The following is a 22,775-nucleotide window of genomic DNA, read 5'->3' as shown; positions in this document are numbered from 1 at the left end:
CAAAGTTTTTCCTTAACATTAAGACACTCAAGATCGTTCAATCCAGTCGTGTTCTCCTAGAGTAATACCACGAGTCTGGACTGAGAGTCAAGCAGCAGGAACAGACAGTAATGCTGGACTTAAGTATTCATTTACATGTCAAGGTTAGAATAATTACACCTCCCTTGAGCTCTTGCTCCACTTGGCCTGTTTCTAGAGAGAAAGGGCTTTGTGCACTGGATAGCGGGTCTAGGGAGTGTGTGTGTGTGTGTGTGTGTGTGTGTGTGTGTGTGTGTGTGTGTGTGTGTGTGTGTGTGTGAGAGAGTTTTGTGCTCTATAATGAAGTGTTGGGAGAAGCCACCAGACGCTGTTATCACATCAACCCAGACCCTATTACACACATGGGAGAGAGACCAGCTTCTGTGCTGAAAAACTTTCTCAGACAAACTCTACGGCATTATCTCAAATGAGAATGCGAGAGAAAAAGAGTCTTTGGGGCTCGTTTATATGAATAATATATGAACTTGGATGCAAAAGCAAATCAAAAACACAATATTGTCCATTCTAATCTCTATTTTAGAAAGTGTGCTACTATATTAAAGAAAAAAGCCATGAGAGGCAGTCCACTGCAGAGAAGCAAGTTTGAAGGCAAGAATTGTCTCACCAAGGATAGTTGAAAATGAAAATTAAAAATCTGGCAGCATTCATTTATGACCACAAGTTCTCAATGGGATTAAGATCTGGGGAGTTTCCAGGCCATGGACCCAAAATGTCAACGTTTTGGTCCCCGAGCCACTTAGTTATCACTTTTGCCTTATGGCACAGTGCTCCATCGTGCTGGAAAATGCATTGTTCTTCACCAAAAAGTTGTTGGATTGTTGGAAGAAGTTGCTGTTGGAGGGTGTTTTGGTACCATTCTTTATTCGTGGCTGTGTTTTTGGGCAAAATTGTGAGTGAGCCCACTCCCTTGGATGAGAAGCAACCCCACACATGAATGGTCTCAGGATGCTTTACTGTTGGCATGACACAGGACTGATGGTAGCGCTCACCTTTTCTTCTCCAGATAAGCCTTTTTCCAGATGCCCCAAACAATCGGAAAGAGGCTTCATCGGAGAATATGACTTTGCCCCAGTCCTCAGCAGTCCATTCGCCATACTTTTTGCAGAAGATCAATCTGTCCCTGATGTTTTTTTGGAGAGAAGTGGCTTCTTTGTTGCCCTTCTTGACACCAGGCCATCTTCCAAAAGTCTTGGCCACACTGTGCGTGTAGATGCGCTCACACCTGCCTGCTGCCATTCCTGAGCAAGCCCTGCACTGGTGGCACTCCGATCCCGCAGCTGAATCCTCTTTAGGAGACGATCCTGGCACTTGCTGGACTTTCTTGGACGCCCTGAAGCCTTCTTAACAATAATTGAACCTCTTTCCTTGAAGTTCTTGATGATCCTGTAAATTGTTGATTTAGGTGTGATCTTAGTAGCCACAATATCCTTGCCTGTGAAGCCATTTTTATGCAATGCAATGATGGCTGCACGCATTTCTTTGCAGGTCACCATGGTTAACAATGGAAGAACAATGATTTGAAGCATCACCCTCCTTTTAACATGTCAAGTCTGCCATTCTAACCCAATCAGCCTGACATAATGATCTCCAGCCTTGTGCTGGTCAACATTCTCACCTGAGTTAACAAGACGATTACTGAAATGATCTCAGCAGGTCCTTTAATGACAGCAATGAAATGCAGTGGAAAGTTTTTTCAGGATTAAGTTAATTTTCATGGCAAAGAAGGACTATGCAATTCATCTGATCACTCTTCATAACATTCTGGAGTATATGCAAATTGCTATTATAAAAACTTAAGCAGCAGCTTTTCCAATTTCCAATATTTATGTATTTCTCAAAACTTTTGGCCACGACTGTACACAACTGTAATGTCACCAAGGCTCACTCCAATCGGCCTGACAGAGTCCTTGGCTTACAAAATGGCAAAATTCTTGTGCTTTTCCATTTTTTTTGAAAAACTTTTTGGTTTGAACCAAACCAAAGCAGGAAGACTCTCTGGACTGTGAATGTTAATACCAAGAAAGGTTCATTTTTGCAAAACGTTTAAAAGGGGCATGGCCACCTTTACTAATACAGCTATAACCTTTGAACGGAATGAGATATCATTGCCAAACTCAGAATAAGTATGTAAAAGCTGAATCTGAGGTCACATGAAAAAAAGTCATGGAGCTTGGCCACTTGATGGTGGTATAAGAGGCAAAAAAACTAAAACAGCTATAACTAAGCAACTGTTCATGCTATCAACTGGAAAATTCGGTGAAAACACGGTCTTGGTCTAAAGTGCCACAAGCTTCTATACGGACATTTGTGCATCTCAAAAAAACATGAACTTTGAGCACCTTTTAGACAAGATTAATGGAAGCCAATATGAACGAAACTTGGTGGGCCTGTTTGACTCACGGCCCTAAAAGTCTGTGAGAAATTTTAAAGAAATCAGTCACTGGAGGGCGATATCGCATTTTTCAGAATATTGCACGCTTTTTCACACATACGCACAATATTTGTATCATACAATAGCCTCCTTGTTCTGAACAACTTTGCCTTTAGAACACACCGCTGTCAATGAAACCGTTAAATGCTTGAGAAAATGTGAGGAACCTACTTTTCCGAACTAGTCCTAGGTCTAGGTCAATAATTATCAACAAAATGTTGAAATTTGGACCTTTGGGAAGCTATAACAGGGTCGTTTAGAAAAGAGGCCTGTCCAAATATACCCCAAAGCCTATAAAGCCTAAATAAAAACTTAAAACTTCACAAAACCTGGTGAGCACATGCAGCGATTCTAAACAAGCATGCAAATTCTTAGGGGGATCAGACCACAGCTGCCACTATAACAGTCATAATCGCTAAAAACTCCTTATTTCTATGGCAAATCACCTGGATGTGCCAAAAATGCTTTTTTAAAAACTGATTTGGGTAGTTACAAGCTTGCTAAATAATATGTGATGTATTTTTCCTTGAACATCTATCAAACATTTTCTGTTTTTATCTAATGGACCATTCATAAATTTAAAAAAATAATTATTATTAAACATTTGTCATTGATTTCATTGATAAAATGAATGCAGATCTGTTTAGTGTTGCCAAGCTACAGAGTGACTTTTAAACAAAATGTTCATCACAGGTGAACGTAACTCAGAAAAGGATTTTTTTTTATATTTGCTGGCACAGATTTCTGTCTCTCGCACTGACGCTTATTCATTCGACACGAGAGAAATGAAGAGGATCTAAATTCAGAGCAATATCAAGAAATCCATGCTCTCTCTTGAGAATTCCTCACTCGCTCTCGCCCTTCTCTCTTCAAGCCACTCCACACATCACTTATTATCTTATCAAACACAGACATTTTTCTGTCTGCCAGCTGAATCCCAATAAACCCCAGATTTATAGACTCATGCCTCTGTACGCTTCATGATGGGATCCGGAGATTTCACGCTGCGTTTCAATTTCAAAGAAAAAGCTATCAGAATATCAGGAAACTAACGTAATAACTTTCCTTGCTAAACAAGCCACCATCGTGATTGCCCAGGAATGCTGTAATTCAACACATTTCTATGGGAATAGTTCACTTAAAAATTTGCTGAAAATGTATTCACTTTCAAGCCATCCAAGCTGTAGATGAGTCTGTTTCTTCATTACAACAGATTTGAAGTAATTTAGCATCACTTGCTCACCAATGGATCCTCTGCAGTGAATGGGTGCCATCAGAGTCTAAACATCTGATAAAAACATCACAGTAATCCACAAGTAATCCAGACCACTTAAATCCATCACTTAACGTCTTGCTAAGTGAAAAGATGTGTCATTAAGGCATTCAACATATTTGTTTAGAACCGTTTTAGGCTGTTTTTGCTTGTAAATGGTCCTTGACTCAGTCAAAAGTTTTTGAACAGTAAGATTTATGTTTTTAAAGAAGTCTCTTCTGCTCACCAAGCCTGCATTTTTTGGGCCAAAGTACAGCAAAACAGTACAATTTTGAAATATTTTTACTACGTGAAATAACGGTTTTCTGTTTGAATATAGTATATTTTATAATGTAATTTATTCCTGTGATTTCAAAGCTGAATTTTTAGCATTGTTACTCCAGTCACATGATCCTTCAGAAATCATTATAATATTTTTTTATAATAATTTGCTGTTCAAAAACATTTTTTATTATTATTGTTATGTTAAAAACATCTGAGTAGATTTTTTTCAGGTTTTATGAATAGAAGGTTCAAAAGGACAGCATTTATCTGAAATAGAAATATGTTATAACTTTGTTTTTATCATCACTTTTGATTCTTGCTTAAAAATAAAATAAAATAAAAAAATATTTATTTCCCAGCTTTTGAATGGTATAGTGTATAATGTTACAAAAGCTGTTTATTTCAGATAAATGCTGATCTTTGGATCTTTTATTCATCAAAGAATCCTAAAAAATGTATTTAACCGTTTTAAATAATAATAATAATAATAATAATAATAATAATAATAATAATAATAATAATAATAATTATAATAATAATAGTAAATGTTTCTCAAAGAGCAAATCAGCTTATTAGAATAATTTCTAAAGGATCATGTGATACTGAAGACTGGAGAAAATTTGCTGAAATCTGTTGAAAATTTAGCTTCGATCACAGGAATAAATTACTTTTTAAAATATATTCAAATAGAAAGCAGCTATTTTAAATAGTAAAAATATTTGACAATATTACTGTTGTATTTTGGATCAAATAAATGCAGGCTTGGTGAGCAGAAGAGAATCCTTTAAAAAAAACATTAAAAATCTTACTGTTTAAAAACGTTTGACTGGTAGTGTATTTCTCTCCTGATTAAGACGAGGCACCTTTTTACTAGTGAAAGCAATATTATGGATAGCCGAAATCAATGGTTTAAAATTAAAATGTCTTGATGGATTTTTCTTACAAACACAAAGCTTTTCACTTCACAATGTTAACTGATAAACTGGAGTGGTGCGGATTGCTTGTGGATTATTGTGATGTTTTTATCAGCAGTTTGGACTCTCATTCTGACGGCACCCATTCACTCCAGAGGATCCATTGGTGAGCTAGTGATGTAATGCTCAATTCCTCCAAATCTGTTCTGATGAAGAATCAAACTCATCTACATCTTGGATGGCCTGAGAGTGAGTACATTTTCTGCATAGCTGATTTCAAGCACAAACATTTCCATTGCACAGAGTCTATAGATTTATTCAAGCGTTATTCAGGTCCAACCTTTTCACACAGCCAAACAAAGACCCAACCGAAATCCATTTCATAATCGAGCCAAATATTCAGATGATCCTGGGTCAATCTCAGCGTTGAACAGGTAATCATAAGAGAGCGTTTGCATACGGCTTTACCGAAAAGCCTCTAACGGAGTTCATTGATTCACTTGCGTGTATTTACGCCAAGAACTATTTGCACAGTTAATTAAAGTCATTTTAAATCATTTAGCAAGCATACATAAACAAGTCTATCCCTCGTTTTCCTGCCCATTATCCTGATCCGTTCTGATGAGCTGAACACCTGCTCTCGCTGCTGACCTCACTGTGCAAATGGATGCGAGCCATTCGTCTCTGTTCTGCTGCATCTGTTTACAGCGACTTCCTCTCTCGCTCTCTCTTTTTCTCTGTGATGAGGGTTCGAACTCAGCTGTCCGTGCAGCTTGATTAGACGTCCGTTTTTGGCACCGAATCAATGTTGTTTAGAAGTTTCAATGCTGAAAATTGAAAAAGCCTCTTCACACGCTTCATTCTCTCTGTCATTCCAAATGGAGGCTGTTGAAGATAATTGGTTGAAAGACAGAAAGATTTCAATGTAATGATTAGTTGTGAACACACCGGTGAACCGCATAACCTCTAGATATTTTTTCTGTGCTGATTCTGTGGGATTTTTCTGAGAGTTCTGCTAGATTGAAAAGGTAAAATGTTTTGAACAGAGTACTAGACTCTTACTTGTAACTAAAAGCATCGATAAAACAGCTAAAACAGCTAATATTTAGCCATTTATGAATCACAAAATAGGTTGAAAAGAACATTTTTATTCTAGAATGTGACATATTTCTGTGTGATACAGAATATTTAATGCTAAAAATGGTGAGAATGGACTTTTTTGGGAAATTAAGTGGATCAAAAACCAACCCTGCTGAAAAAAAAAAAAACTAAAACCAACCTAGGTTGGTTGGCTGGTCTTCGCTAGTTTAAGCTGGTCTCCTAGCCTGGCCAGGCTGGTCAGGCTGGTTTTATTTTAGCTGGTGGTCTCCCCTTAGTGGCCAAAACCAGCTGGTTGATCATCTAGGCTGGATTTAGTTGTTTTTTTTTTTTCAGCAGCCAGAGTGAACCAAAGTTTGCTTAACCATTGACTAAATAACTATTTGGCTATCGGTTATTTAAAATGGTCAGGCTGTACTTTTTTGGGAAATTGAGTGGAACAAAAACCAACCCTGCTTAAAAAAAAAAAAGGCTGGTTGGCTGGTCTTCGCTGGTTTAAGCTGGTTTTAGACAGTCTCCCAGCCTGGCCAGGCTGGTTTTAGCTGGTGGTCTCCCCTTAGTGTCCAAAACCCCTCTAAAACCAGCCTGCTGACCAACTATGCTTTTTCTTTAGCATGGAAAATGGAGCCAGAGTAAATCAAAGTTTGCTAACCCTGCTGAAAAAAAACAGCTAAAACCAGCCTAAGCTGGTTGGTTGGTCGTAGCTGGTTTAAGCGGGAAGTAGCTGGTTTTAGCTGGTCTCCCAGCCTGGCCAGGCTGGTTTTAGCTGGTGGTTTCCCAGTCTGATCAGCCAGGCCAAAGTGGCCAAAACCCCTCTAAAACCAGCCTGCTGACCAGCTAAAACCAGTCAACCAACCTAGGATCAAAAACCAACCCTGCTATTTTCAGCAGGTTTGTTTACAGCAAGACCAGGAATGTTCATTAAAGAAACTAAACAGGGTCTATTTTGACTATCTGACAATTGATCTTTGACCTAGAGCTTGGAAAATCAACATACGTGATAAGACCTGACCAGTAAGCCTTTTGAAATTATTTTCTACAGTATTTGATTCAGTTCATTGGTCACTGGTCTAGTTTTCTTGATTAAATCATTAGGTTCATCAACAATAAAGAACAGGTCTGGACTGAGAACATTAATTATGCCTGCTGCATTCTACATGAAAACAAAAAACATCAATACTAATATATCAATGAATAATGATTCATTTATAACGTTATGCACCACTGCGTAAACAGTCTGAAGAGAACCTTGCTGAGCAAATTAGATAAACATAAATAACAGCTGGATTATTGACACAGACATTCAAGGATAACTTCATCATCCCTTGAATACTGAGAATTATTCCCATCATGGTTAGATTAGTTTTGGTTAGCAATCTGGTACTTGTAGATGTCATATCTACAGCATTCCGCAGGCAAAAACCATCTTTCTGCATTGACAGAAAAGGATTTTGAGCCACAGTAAGGCAAGAAGATGCTTTAAAGTTGGTATGGAAAGAAAATCTCACTTTCTGTTTTCTAAGGGCATGGTATAGTGCTTACTGTGAATAAATTAATCATGCATATGTTTCGTTAATAAAGAAAAAGTACCCTTTTGATCTTTAATCCTCGACCCTGTTTGGTTTAAAGGATTGGTTCACTTCCAGAATAAAATTTTCCTGATAATTTACTTACCCCCATGTCATCCAAGAAGTTAATGTCTTTCTTTCTTCAGTTGAAAAGAAATTAAGGTTTTTGAGGATTTCCCCCATACGAAGGCCCAAATTGCCATTTCAATGCAGCTTCAAAGGGCTGTACATGATTCCAGCCGAGGATTAAGGGTCTTATCTGGTGAAACAATCAGTCATTTTTTAAAAACGTATACATTTCTTTATGTTTTTAACCACAAATGCTCATTTTGCACTTGCTTGACTTAATGCATTATGAACTCACATTGGAAAGTCACACGTAGGCAGAGGTACCAGTGTTTACAAAGCGATCGTGCAAAGAAAGTCAAATGCCCTTCACAAAAAAAAGGTAAAACAACCATGTTGGGCAGTTTTGAAGTTGGAAGAGAAAACTAGATTAGATTAGACCCTTATTCCTCATCTTGGATCATGTAGAGCCCTTTGAAGCAGCATTGAAAAAGCCATTTGGACCCATATAGTCCACTATATGGAGAACAATCCTGAAATGTTTACCTCAAAAACCTTAAAGGGGTCATATGATGTTGAGAGCATTATTTTATGTATTTGTAGTAATGCAATGTGTTTATGTAGTTTAAGGTATAAAAAAAAAAACATTTTCCACACACTGTACATTATTGTTGCTCCTCTCTGCCCAGCCTTGCTGAAACACTTTGATTTTCCCAACCACATTGTTGATGGAAACCAAGGTGTTCTCTGATTGGCCAGCTAAACGGAGCATTGTGATTGGCTGAATACCTTAAGCGTGTGACGTAAATGTTACGCACAGTTTCTTGATGCAACAAGACAGAAACAATAAAATCCATTATGAACTAGGCATTTGTTGCATCCAGTGGGGACATAACTACTGATTCTAATGACTCATACTGTCTTTTTTATGCGTTGCATTGCACCACATAAACATAACACCATGTCTGCATTTGCCATCGTAGAATGAGAAATAACAAGGCACTGCTCTACACTGCTCAAAACTCGTGTTTGAATAGTCAGTACTGAATTCTTTAAGTATGAAAATGTACTTACAGGCTGTGAGTCAGAAGCGCAGACTATCCTTGCAACATTGGAATTGCCCCACTTTATAGCCTTAACCCTTTGTGTACAACTGGCATTATAAGCTGCTCTCCCAGGTTCAGGAAACAGTTCTCTGTGAAACGTGCAGCACACATTTGAATATGTGCGTTGAACTGTTCCGGAAAAGTGTTGTAAATATAACTTAACCACTGATTTCTAATTGCGTCCTCATTTGTATGGCCAAACAAAATACTGTCGCTTTCGTAATGAAACACACTGCATTTCCACAACATGGCGGCTGCAACACTACTACAGCTAGTAAAAGTTAAGCCTTCTTTCTTTCTATATACATATGTGCGGTGTTATGCTAATCTACTCACCCCGTGACATAGACAAGAACAAGGCATTTTAGGGTGGTGTGGCTGAGTCTTAAATTTTATAATAAATATCTATTTGGTTTTGAAACTTTAAGCTTTGCAACTTTACAGATCTCATCTATGCACAAACAGCTTGAAACACTCCAAAGACAAAGGAAAACAAGAAACCGCATCATATGACCCCTTTAATTTCTTTGCGACTGGAGACAAAAAGACAAAAACATTCAATTATTAGGAAATTTCTATTCTGGAAGTGAACTAATCCTTTAAAACCCAATCCTGCCAGCTCATGTTCATCTGCATCCACTTTCATGTGCAACATTCACATCTCAATATACAATTAACAACTGAACCAAAGAACTAAGTCCATGAAGAAATTTGCGAAAAAATGCCAAACAGTACCTAAGTTAATGATGCCAAGTAAGAATGAAGATAATTGAAAGTATTTGTATGTATCCATTTTTATACACTTCTCAAAACAGCAAAAGTCAAATTTCAAAAGTTTCATTGAAAATATATCATTTAATTTGCAATATGCAAATTACTGAAAAAAGTTAGGATTAGACAAAAAAAAATATGTCTTCAGAATCATTCGTATATGTGAAAATGGGCTGTGAGTTGAACATATAGTTGTAAACTGGCTCAGAGGAAGATGGGAATCATGCGTTTGTGGCAGTTTTTCTGCTGATAAAGGGAAAATACAGGACTACTTCACCTTACAAATGGTTGTCGAAAGCAAAAATGCTACAAAATCCATCATATTTTGTGGAAAGTGGGACCTGCTAAAGCTCTTATTTTTGGAATCAGCTCCTCAGAATTAGTAAGAAACAAGTATTGGATTTTATTCAGCAGATATGATGCAGTTTGAATATGATTACACTATATGTTGTTACTTCCATTTCATTGTGGCTTTTGAGTCACCATGACATAAATATACATAATACATACAAGTTATTGTTTATTTAGTAATGACCTGAATTAGATATTTCACATAAAATATATTTACATATAGCCCACAAGAGAAAATAATAGTTACGTCCCCTTGATTCTAAATACTGTGCTGTTACCTGAATGATCTACAGCTGTGTTTTTTGTTTAGTGATAGTTGTTCATGAGTCCCTTGTTTGTCCTAAACAGTTAAACCTCGTGCTGTTCTTCAGAAAAAAATCTATCAGGTCCAACAAATTTGGTTTTCCAGCATTTTTGTGTATTTGAACCCTTTCCAAAATTACTTGATTTTGAGATCCATCTTTTCATACTGAGGACAACTGAGTGACTCACATGCAACTATTACAGTAGGTTCAAACTTTTGACCTCAACTATATAACTACATTATATATACACTGTATCTTTATTGTCAAAATAGCTGGAAACAAAAGTGAGTACACCCTAAGTGATAGTAACATCCTGAAACCGAGTTACACTACAGTGGTCAGGGTCATACAGAGGTTTTCTCAAGAACCAAGATAGGTCAAGATAGGTTCTATTCGGAACAGGGCTGGCAAGGGTAGATCAACAAAGTTGAGCACTGGTTCTGTGCGTCAGGTGCAGAACCTGGCTTCAAAAAACAGATGCATGAGTGCTGCCAGCATTGCTTTAAAGGTTACAGAAGAAGAAGGTCAGCTTGTCAGTGCCCAGACCATACGCCGCACACTGCAACAAGTCAGTTTGCAGAGGCGTCGTCCCAGAAGGAAGCCTCATATAAAGCTGGCTCACAAGAAAGCCCACAAACAGTTTGCTGAAGACAACCTGTCCAAGAGCATGAATTACTGGAACCATGTCCTGTGGTCTGATGAGTATATAAGATAAACTTGTTTGGCTCAGATGGTGTCCGGCATGTGTGGCGATGCCAACAGTCAAGCATGGTGGTGGCAGCATCATGGTCTGGGGCTGCATGAGTGCTGCTGGTACTTTGGAGCTGCAGTTCATTGAGGGAAACATGGATTCCATTATGTACTGTACATTCTGAAGCAGAACATGATGCCTTCCCTCCAGAAACTAGGCCGAACGGCAGTTTTCCAACATAATAATGATCCCAAACACACCACCAAGAAGACAACTGGCTTGCTGTAAGCTGAAGGTGAAGTTGATGGGGTGGCCAAGTATTTCTCCAGACCTGAACCCTATTAAGCACCTGTGGGGCATCCTCAAGCGTAAGGTGGAGAAGCACCATGTGTCTAACGTCCAGCAGCTCCTTGAGGAGTGGAAGAGGATCCCAGCAACAACCTGTGCAGCTCTGGTCAATTCCATGCCCAGGATGATTAAGGCAATGCCAGATAACAATGGTGCTAACACAATATATTGACACTTTGGACAAGTTGACTTAGGGTGTACTCACTTTTGTTGCCAGCTATTTTGACAATAATGGCTGTATGTTGACTAATTTTCAGGGAACAGAAAATCTATACTGCTATACAAGCTGCACATTGCCTACTCTAAAATATATCCAAGTTTATCTTCTATAGTATTTTTCCATGAGAAGATATACTAAAATGGTTTCTAAAACTCATAACTTGCTTTTCCTGTATTACAACTGACTTCAATTCAGGTCTGCCTCCAATTCTGGTATGTATTGCTCACTTTTTACAATCCAGACAACAACTGACAAATAAATCCAACTCCCAGTCTGCGTTTTTTCTTGGTCGATAAGCTGCTTCACAATGCAAGTTGGTCAAAATTTCTATTTTCTGCCAACTTTAAATAAGCAAGACACAGAAATGCTCTTGCAGTGGTTTTGTCAAACATTCACTTCAGCTTTTCTGGCTTTAGACGTGATCTGAGAACAGAATGTGGTCCGTTTTCTGCATGGGCTCAAGCGCAAAATCAAGCAGGAGAATGCAAACACGAGGTCAGGGTTAAAGGAACGCTCCCCACGCTAACCCAGGGCGACTGAGAAAACACATTAACACGATGCACTTCAACATGAGGCGAGAGATGGAGTGATAGAGATTGCTTAAAAAGAGACACGCTCCTCTTTCAGCAGCACATAAACACACACATTCATATACTGTACTACCAGGCCAATTTATACAGATGACATGCAGCTCTTGCCAGATGAAAGTAGAATGAAGAGGGATGGGAAAAAAGAGAAATGGCAATGAGCTGGCTCACCTTAACCTCAGGACCATGTTCAACGCTCCCTGAATGCTCGAGGGTTTCTCCAACGGTTGAACCTGAACAGAAACACACAACATGATGGTAAGGTGCTTGATAATAGCAGAGTGTTTTGGATGTTGAGGTTAAAAGATCTTTACGCAGCACACACTGCTGTTTACACACAGGTCTTGTGGAAATCAGGGTTTTACAGGAGATGTGAAGTGAAATTACTCAAGTCAACCCATATTTTGATTGAACCAACATAGAAAAATACAGAAGCTAATAGTGTTGAACTATCTATATCTATATCTATATATATCTATATCTATATCTATATCTATATCTATATATATATATATATATATATAAAATAAACAACAGAACTATATATTGAACTATATATATATATATATATATATATATATATATATATATATATATATATATATATATATATATATATGTGACCCTGGACCACAAAACCACTCTTAAGTAGCACGGGTATATTTGTAGCAATAGCCAAAAATACATTGTATGGGTCAAAATTATCGATTTTTCTTTTGTCCCAAAAAACATTAGCATATTAAGTAATGATCTTGTTCCATGAAGATATTTTGTCAATTTTCTAACATAAATATATAAAAATTAGATTTTTGATTAGTAATATGCATTGCTAAGAACTTCATTTAGACAACTTTTAAGGCTCAATATTTAGATTTTTTTTTGCACCCTCATATTCCAGGTTTTCAAATTGTTGTGTTATGACTGGTTTTGTGGTCCAGGGTAAAAAAAAAAAACACAACAAAATTACTACAGATTAAACTAAAATTAAAATTACAATACAAAAAATAAAATAATAATAATACAATTAAAATTCAAAAAATAAAAGTAATTAATAAATGCAATAACTAATAGCAATTAATAGTAAAAAATCATCTTAAGAAATGAATATCTATTTTTCAGACGGTATATTATAATGTTGTAATGCCAAAAACTACTTAATTTAAAATGACAGATTTTTCGTTCTTAAAATTTTAATATCAACCATTTATTAATTAAAACAAGAGCTAAAAAAAAAAAAAAACCTGCTTTAAAATATTAATAAAAATAAAATAGTAAACACTAGAATAACAATGCATTGCATCATGGAATTGCCTTCTTCACAAAGGATAAAAGCAACTAAAAGAAGCTACCACTTCAAACAGTCTTTGTGTCCTCAGCGCAGCTATGATGCATTAAAATGCTCCCTAAGTTTTAGAGCAGAAACTCTTTTCCAGATACTGCTGCAGCAAGCATTCACTCTTACTCTTTATTTGAAATATTAAGTTTAATAGCCTCCCTCAAGGACGGTTCGGCCCCCAGGGTCGTGTCCAGACCTCCCAGAGACCTCCTGCCTCACAGCACAGAGCATCAGGGCCACCGAATCAAGACAAATCACAGTAACATTGTCAGCGCCGGCCGGGCCTCACCTGGGGATGCTGAATGGACAGGTCCTCTAGCGGGAGACTGTTAGCATTCACTTCAGCCTGCAGAGGAAAAATAGAGTGCTTAAGAGCAAAGGAAGGTACAGAAAGACATCTCTCCACCCCTCACTGTTCCTTTTCATTCCCTCCAAGGACGCTTTCTCAGTGGCTGGGGAAATGGGTTTTCTGCAAACTCAAAGGCTGAGCTAAAAGTCATGACATTTGGTAATCCAGTGGGAGAAAATATGAGTGGAACATGGGCTACACGAACACAGACAGTAGGAAATAAGATCTGTGTTTGCGCTGCTTAATTGCTATTTGTCCAATTTGGTCGAATAGGCCACACTTGTTAATTATTTAATACGCATTTTATTAGGCAAACAGCGCAATCCCCCGATACTCTCAATTAAATGATCAAACGATACTTTAGTCGTTAATTAAATCTATTCACAGCCAAACATAGTCAGTCAAGCCCCCTGTGTCTGTGAGATCGCATTTACAGCATATACAGTTTACTAGGAATTTAGCTGCAGCGCAAACATGAAACGGGAATCATGACCCATTTTACTTACATAATATCACACACGCTGTTGGTCAAAAGTTTAGCATTTATTTGATCTAGGTGCTCCGTTTATTTGACCAAAAATACAGTAAAGTGGTATTGTGAAATATTTTTGATCACTTTTGGTCACTTTTAATCACTTTAATGCATATTTGCTAAATAAAAGTATTAAACTCTTGCAAAAAAAGGGTGCTTTGGGTGGTTACCAAGGCATTGCTATGTGTTTCACTAGAATGTAGGAGGTTTTGGTTACTAGTGCATTGGTTGCTAGGATGTTTTGGGTGGTTACCAGTGAATTGCTAGGCATTTTACTAGGGTGTTCTGGGCTATTACCAGAGCATTGCTATGTGTTATGTTTTACTAGAGCGTTTTGAGTGGTTACCAGGGTTTTGCCAGGCATTTAACTAGGATGTTTTGGGTGATTACCAGGGCGTTGCTTCGCGTTTTACTAGTGTGGTTTGGGTGGTTACCAGGGTGTTGCTATGTTTTACTAGAGCAGTTTGAGTGGTTACCAGGGCGTTGCTTTGTGTTTCACTAGACTGTTTTGGGTGGTTACCAGGGCGTTGCTATGCATTTCACTAGAATGTATTAGGTGGTTACCAGGGCGTTGCTATGTGTTATACTAGGGTGTTATGGGTGGTTACCAGGGCATTGCTATGCATTATACTAGGGTGTTTTGGGTGGTTACCAGGGGGTTGCACTATTTATTTTACTAAAGTGTTTTGGGTGGTTCCCAATGTGTTGCCATGCATTTCAATAGAATATTTTGGGTGGTTACCAGGGTGTTGCTATGCATTTCACTAGAATGTTTTGGGTGGTTACCAGGGTGTTGCTATGTATTTTACTAGAATATTTTGGGTGATTACCAGGGCATTCCTATGTGTTTTACTAGGGTGTTTTAGTTAGTTACCAGTGTATTGGTTGCTAAGATGTTTTGGGTGGTTCCCAATGTGTTGCCATGCATTTCACTAGAATGTTTTGGGTGGTTACCAGGGTGTTGCTATGCATTTCACTAGAATGTTTTGGGTGGTTACCAGGGTGTTGCTAAGCATTTTACTAGAATGTTTTGGATGATTACCAGGGCATTCCTATGCGTTTTACTAGGGTGTTTTAGTTAGTTATTAGGGTATTGGTTGCTAAGATGTTTTGGGTGATTACCAGGGCGTTGCTTCGCGTTTTACTAGTGTGGTTTGGGTGGTTACCAGGGTGTTGCTATGTTTTACTAGAGCAGTTTGAGTGGTTACCAGGGCGTTGCTTTGTGTTTCACTAGACTGTTTTGGGTGGTTACCAGGGCGTTGCTATGCATTTCACTAGAATGTATTAGGTGGTTACCAGGGTGTTGCTATGTGTTATACTAAGGTGTTATGGGTGGTTACCAGGGCATTGCTATGCATTATACTAGGGTGTTTTGGGTGGTTACCAGGGGGTTGCACTATTTATTTTACTAAAGTGTTTTGGGTGGTTCCCAATGTGTTGCTATGCATTTCACTAGAATGTTTTGGGTGGTTACCAGGGTGTTGCTAAGCATTTTACTAGAATGTTTTGGATGATTACCAGGGCATTCCTATGCGTTTTACCAGAGGGTTGATATGCATTTCACTAGAATTTTTGGGTGGTTAGCAGGACATTGCTATGCATTATACTAGGGCGTTGATTCATATACATAAGTGAAGTGTTTAACAATAAAGCTTTACAATATATGTCAGATATGATTTCATTACATATTCTATAAATGATATTAGTTTGAACTACTTGTACAGATTACATTAACAGGAAATGTTTCCCCCCAGCAATGAATGTTAAAAGCTCTAGTCACAGAACACATAATTAAGTTTGATTTATTGGAATTGGAATTTTGTGGAACAAAATGTATGCAGGGTTGAGGAGTGACTAGTTATTTGTAATGAAATTATGCTATTAAATTACAAAATGTAATTGTATGTGAGATTCAACACATTCTTTCTGTTGTATGACTGTGTGGAATGTCTTTGAATTGCCATGAATTTAATTCCACTTCCTGTCATTCCAACTCCAATTCAAATTCAACTTCCTGTGGGGCGGAGTCAATTCAAATTCCAATTCATGAATTGAATGGCAGCCAATTCTGAAATTCTGAATTGTGCACAAGCCTGTTGGGTAGGTACCCGGGCATTGATATGTATTTTACTAGAGTTGGTTACCAGTGTGTTGCTATGTGTTTCAATAGAATGTTTTAGGTAGTTACCAGGGAGATGCTATGCATTTTACTAGGGTGTTGTTGTCTAGCCTGAACCAAAGAGCCCATCCAAATTTTTATGATATTCTTGTCTATGAATATGATCCAGATCCATCCCTTAGCATACAGTCTTTTTTTTTTTGTTTCATTTTTCTTACAAAACTAATAGTACAAATAAACAATATTTAACTATCAGAAAGATTTTATAAAGACTGCAACTACTAAAACAATAATTAAATAGCTATTTGGCAACCGGTCAACAGCTTGTACTGCCGAAAAAGTATGTCGTTTCAGAAACGGAGCAAGTTTTGATAAAAGACTGCAAAGACAAACACTGCTTTTCTTGCACTGATGAATCATTCACATTAAGCCGGTAACGTGCATTACACAAAGTAAAGAGGGTCAGTTTTGATTTCATGTTGATACTCTCAAAGCAGCGATGCATTACCCCACACAGCTAATTAAAACACAAACATTCTGAAAGGTAAAAAAGAGAATGACTGTAACTTACATGCTGGTTTTCGTCTTTGACCCTGCGTGACTGCAAAAGCAATAATGAGACAGGATTCAATTATGCTCTCGCTCTCACACAAAGTACGACAGACAGATGTAGTTATTTGTGTGGGAGCGCAATCAGCACTTGCTCATTTGCATTCCATAATAAACAATAAACACAAGAACAACGTCTCCAGCTTCATTAGCAGACGCTGATTTGCGGACGCTTCGCTTCGGGGGCTCTGATTGTTCCTTCCTGTCGGAGACGTTTTAGCATTATATATTCTGCATTTCTGAGTGAAAAAGGCCCCTCGGCTTTGATCAAATGGTGTGCGTCACCTGTATGGTACAGGCAGAGCGTTTATGATAAAATATTAGAGAGAGAGCTTGAGGTGAAACGCTCAGCATTACATCAAAGAAAGTGCATTTGTTCAACTCTCATATGTATTGCAAATACATACCAAAGACTTTATTTTCGCAGGAAGAACCAAAAGTCTGAGACCACTAGTGAAAATGCTTCCATTTTGGATTTTTCCAACTGAATGCATTACATCTTCTAAAGAGAAATTATACATTTGTGTGAGAAACAGACCATAATTTGCTACTTGAGACTGGTTTTGTGGTCCAGGGTCACATACACTATATTGCCAAAAGTATTGGTACACCCCGTTCTAATCTAATGAACGGGATTGAATACTGTAGTAATTTGGGTACAAATCCTAATGTTTAAGCATATAATAATATTCTAGGGCATTGTGTTCTTCTAATTTGATAGCAACAGCTTTGACAGGAGACTTTTCTATTCTGATGATAATGCCTCTGTGTATAAGCCAAGGTTAAAAAAAAAAAAATGATTGATTCAATCAGTATGGAAAAACTTGACTGGTCTGCAGAAAGCAAAGTCATAATCCCAGCTGAACATCTCTGCAGTGACTTTAAATGCAGACTTTGAGCCAAACACCAATGACTTGTAACTATGGGTACAGTCATTTTAGACACTTCCAAAACAGTTGCATCAGAGCTGGAAAAACAATTTATAAATACATGAATTGTTTCCATCTTTGCTGCAACAGTTTTGGAGGTGCCTTTTTCTGTTCTAAAGAAGGGGTGTCTCAATACCTTTGTCCATATAGTGTATGTACAAGTCATTGATGAGTTTTTGGCTCAAGGTCTGCATTTAAAGTCACACCAGAGGTGTTCAGCTGAGATTAGGACTTTGCTTTCTGCAGACCAGTCAAGTTCTTCCACACTGACTGAATCAATCATTTCTTTTTGAACCTTGCCTTATACACAAATGCACTGCCATGTTAGAAATGAAGAGGGTCCTGTCAAAACTGTAAAATTAGAAGCACACAATCCCTTAGAACAGGGGTCCCCAAACTAAGGCCCGGGGGCCGAATGCGGCCCTCCCCCACATTTGGACCGGCCCTCTGAACAATGCCAGAGACATATTTTGAAAATGTAATTTTAAATATGTTTTACTTATATCATGTCGGTATTTGATAATAAAGGTTGGCTTTCAAACTAAAATTTCCCTTCGTTGTTAACATAGGTATAATTATTTGTTAAATTCACCAACAGAATGGTACATTCAACGTAATGCGTCATCACGATCGAACAGGTGATGCGCGAGCCAGCTAGAAAAGAGCGATGACAAAATGACTCAATAGCATTTGAGGTGAAACTAGCACTGCTTGTGGGACAAGTGCAAAAGCAAGACTTCACTTATCTCCCAGTTACCCAAAGTTTTTCTCGGTTGGTTGTGCATCTTTTTCTTCCACACTTTTTTTTCTTCAACTCAACTTTCTGTTAACATGCTTGGATGCAGCACTCTGTGAACAGCCAGCTTCTTTGGCAATCAATGTTTGTGCTTACCCTCCTTGAGAAGGGTGTCAATGATTGTCTTCTGGACAACTGTCAGATCAGCAGTCTTCCCCATGATTGTGTAGCCTAGTGAACCAAACTGAGAGACCATTTTGACGGCTCAGGAAACCTTTGCAGGCGTTTTGAGTTGATAATCTGATCAGCATGTCACCATATTCTAATTTGTTGAGATAGTGAATTGGTGGGTTTTTGTTAAATGTGAGCCAAATCATCACAATTAAAAGAACCAAAGACTTCTTCACTCTGTGTGCATTCAATTTATTTAATACACAAGTTTCACAATTTGAGTTGAATTACTGAAATAAATGAACTTTTCCATGATATTCTAATTTACTGAAAAGCACCTGTATATCTTTTGAAAAGAAATGATCATTTGTCTGTCTGGTGCATAAAAAAAATAAACTATTCTAGCATTAAAAGGTATAATAAATACAGGTAAAATCATAATAAAATAATAATAATAATAATAGTAGTCAGTCCAGCCCATGGAATGTTATTTTATAAACCAACCCGGCCCCCTATTAAAGAAAAAAAAATTATGTGGCCCGCTCAGAAAAAAGTTTGGGGACCCCTGCCTTAGAATATCATTATATGCTTAAACAAAGATTTGTATTCATGGAAATTACTAAATTAGTCAAACCTGTTCATTAGAATGGGGTATCCCAATACTTTTAGCAATATAGTGTATATGATAAATAAATATTTTAAATAATAAGTTCACCGCACAAAAATAAGACTTCAAAAGGTGTGGAATATAAAGTAAAAAATATCAACTACGTTGTTGTTGTTCTGATGGCAAACCAAAAAATCATCTCGGCCGCGGCTGCAGCTTCTCAGTGACAACATAGTGATGCCGCTGGCATCATTCACAGTTAGTTATTTAGCAGAGAACACAGAGCAGAGCTAGAATTTCGGCGCAGGTATTAATACACATTGGAATCTATCATTTGCACGTGCTTTTGAGTCAAAGTCCCTTTAAGGCAAGTCATGTCACTCGGCGGCCATCTTTGAAAAGCCTCTTGGGCATGCAAGTTCAGCTCCTATCTCTTTGAATGGGGAAATATCAAATTCTCCAAAACTGTTCACCAAGCTTACGATTAAATTTCATATTTTAAATCTCCAACGAAATCCAACAAGAACTGTCTTATAAATATGGTCCCTTGTGCTCCAATAGCGTTAAAAAACGCTTATTTTTTCCTTATTGTTTCTATAGTATCCGGAACTTCTAACGGCAGCTGCAGTGACGCGCTGACTTTACTAATCAACGATTGGCTCTTTCACTAAGAAGGCGGGGCTTCGCAGCCATAATTAGCGTTGCAATTTTCCCCATTCAAAACTATACGAGTGACATGTCTTGGGTATTCTCAAAGTCCCTTTAAAGGAACACTCCACTTTTTTTGGAAATAGGCTCATTCTCCAACTCCCCCCGAGTTAATAAGTTGATTTTTACCGTTTTGAAATCCATTCAGCCGTTCTCCTGTTCTGGCGATATCACTTTTAGCATAGCTTAGCATAGATCATTGAATCCTATTAGACCAATAGCATCGCGTTCAAAAATGACCAACGAGTTTCCATATTTGTTGTATTTAAAACTTGACTCTTCTGTAGTTATATCATGTACTAAGACCGGTGGAAATGCAAAGCTGCGAGTTTCTAGGCTGATAAGATTAGGAACTACACTCCCATTCCGGCGTAATAGTCAAGGAAGTTTGCTGCCGTAATATGGCCGAAGCAGGCGGAGTATTATCAGAAATTAGTTCCCAGCTAGTTTAGCATTTGCACATGTGCTGCGTGGTATTACTGCTAAATCATATAATAAATAATATTTTAAGATTTATAAATATATTTATTTTTTTTATAATGTTCATGACTTCAGACGGTATGGAATAAAAACTAAATATGTAATATAATATATATAAATATTAGAAAAATAAATAATTTTTTATATATTTTAATTAATCAGTTCAAGTTTATCACAACTGCATCACTATTCATCAATTTATGAATTAAATAGATAATATATAAATATTTATAAATATATTTGTGTGTGTGTGTATATACGTTTTTTATATTTTTTTATACATATATGTATATGACTTCAGAAGGTATAGAATATAAAGTATATAATATGTAAATAAAACAGATATATATATATATATATATTATTTTTTATAAATATTCTTCAAATTCATCACTGTTCAACAATTTATGAATTAAACATATAAAACATATTATACACATATTTATAAATAAACATATTTTTATAAACATACATTTTCATTTCTGGGTGAACTTACCCTTCCATGATTGAAAGCTGCCTTCCCCTCTTCACTTTTTGCGTCCATTTCATCATCACTCCATTCCCAGTCTCCATCTTCGGTCTTGTGCAGATGACCACTCGACCCTGGGACCCTTCTGACCTGCAGGTGTAAATGGGACACATGAGGGTTTTTTTTAAATACAATTATTTATATAATCTGAAATCACACAGACTTGTTTCTACAGAAGCAAACCACTGTTTAACAACTTCAGAGCTCATGCTACGTCCAACTTCTTGTTGAAAATCAATTTCTCTATGGAGGAAATGAATGGCATTTGTACTTTCAGAAGCCTACTGTTGTGCTCTACAGCGTCACGCTCCGGCATCAGCAGGGGTCGGGTGTGTCAGATATAGTCTGTGCTGAATTTAAGGGGCTTATTTCTCTGGGTCAGTGAAGTGAGCTTTAATTCATCTCCCATCCCTAACTTCAACAAAAAGGCCAGTTTTTCGGAGGCCTGCTCAGTGTCTGTAACCAGTGCTGAAATATTCTGTTCTTTTCAACAGGAAACATGCGAAAGTTCAATCTGGCCCACAAGATCGCAACGTGCATTGAAGTACGGCAAATCAGGGGATCAGCTTGACTCCTGAAACCATGCAATTCTGCTCAAAAACACCCCGAAATTCCTGTCCTTTAGACAAGGCTTTTCTCAGTCTGGCAAACTCTAATCTGATCGGCTGGCCTCACACAATTTCCGAGAATAAGAGCAAACTAGTTTTACTATCCGTCCAACAGGAAATCAATTTACCAGGCTGATAAAATGAACACTGGTCACTTGCTTAAGTTTGCCAAGTTAGTGACATTAAAACTTTGAAAGATGCTTGTCAGCAGGAAGTAAATTAGAGAGCAATTAGATTTAGAATTAGACAGAGAAACATTCATCTGTGAAATAACTGGAATTTATTAATTTTGGCAGTCTGATCACAAGTTTACAAATATTTTTATGCTAATTTGTGTTTGTGCTCATTTTTGTCTTTGTGTCAGAATGGTATATTCTTTAAAATAGTATGTTAAATATATTTATATTTTGAATAATGCTTCCTATGACAATTTTCAAAGTAATGTATATTTGATACATCTGATACATAAAAATCATAATACTACACACACACACACACACACACACACACACACACACACACACACACACACACATATATACATATACATACATATATATATATATATATATATATATATATATATATATATATATATATATATTATTATTATTATTATTATTATTATTAACATTCAGATTATACACATTTTAATGGAAAAAATAACTAAATTTAAAAAAATTATTTTTATGACAATGTTCAAAGTAATGAAAATTGTATGCATCTCTTTTTATATAAAAAGTAAATTACATAAAAATTTACATATATTTTACATATACAATATACATATATTTTAATTAATTTATGATATATGGTATTTATTATATTTTTTTGTGGGAAAGTCAAATATATTTAAGTGGCCTCTCTGGAGACTGAAAAAAATTTAATTTTACTATGTACAATTTATACAAAAGCAGTTTTTTAAATATATATTTTTATTAGTTAATAATTAATTTAACAATAATAAAAAAACAAACAATAATGTTCTTTATTTTTAATAATATTACTATTATTATTAATATTATTGTTA

The 22,775-nt window shown here is 36.9% G+C and overlaps 1 protein-coding gene across 2 annotated transcripts in view; it reads right to left on the bottom strand.

The window, feature by feature from the left end:
* Positions 1 to 22,775, bottom strand: part of LOC141340909 (STE20/SPS1-related proline-alanine-rich protein kinase-like) — a 97,636-nt gene that overhangs the window by 34,040 nt on the left and 40,821 nt on the right. Inside the window, exons 11-15 of one of the 2 annotated variants that reach the window (XM_073846024.1) lie at positions 21,105 to 21,227; positions 16,940 to 16,969; positions 13,668 to 13,714; positions 11,427 to 11,429; positions 2,418 to 2,434 (exon numbers count right to left, since the gene is read on the bottom strand). In XM_073846024.1, the coding sequence (XP_073702125.1) occupies positions 2,418 to 2,434; positions 11,427 to 11,429; positions 13,668 to 13,714; positions 16,940 to 16,969; positions 21,105 to 21,227 (220 nt within the window). Of the gene's footprint in view, positions 1 to 2,417; positions 2,435 to 11,426; positions 11,430 to 13,667; positions 13,715 to 16,929; positions 16,970 to 21,104; positions 21,228 to 22,775 lie in introns of both variants that reach the window. The other variant, XM_073846025.1, reaches the window with a different exon arrangement.

This window comes from Garra rufa, chromosome 8 (genome assembly GCF_049309525.1).
Source record: "Garra rufa chromosome 8, GarRuf1.0, whole genome shotgun sequence".
In the NCBI taxonomy this organism is placed as follows: domain Eukaryota; kingdom Metazoa; phylum Chordata; class Actinopteri; order Cypriniformes; family Cyprinidae; genus Garra; species Garra rufa.
The sequence above is the reverse complement of the archived record's forward strand: the minus strand, read 5'-3'. Positions and strand labels throughout refer to the sequence as shown.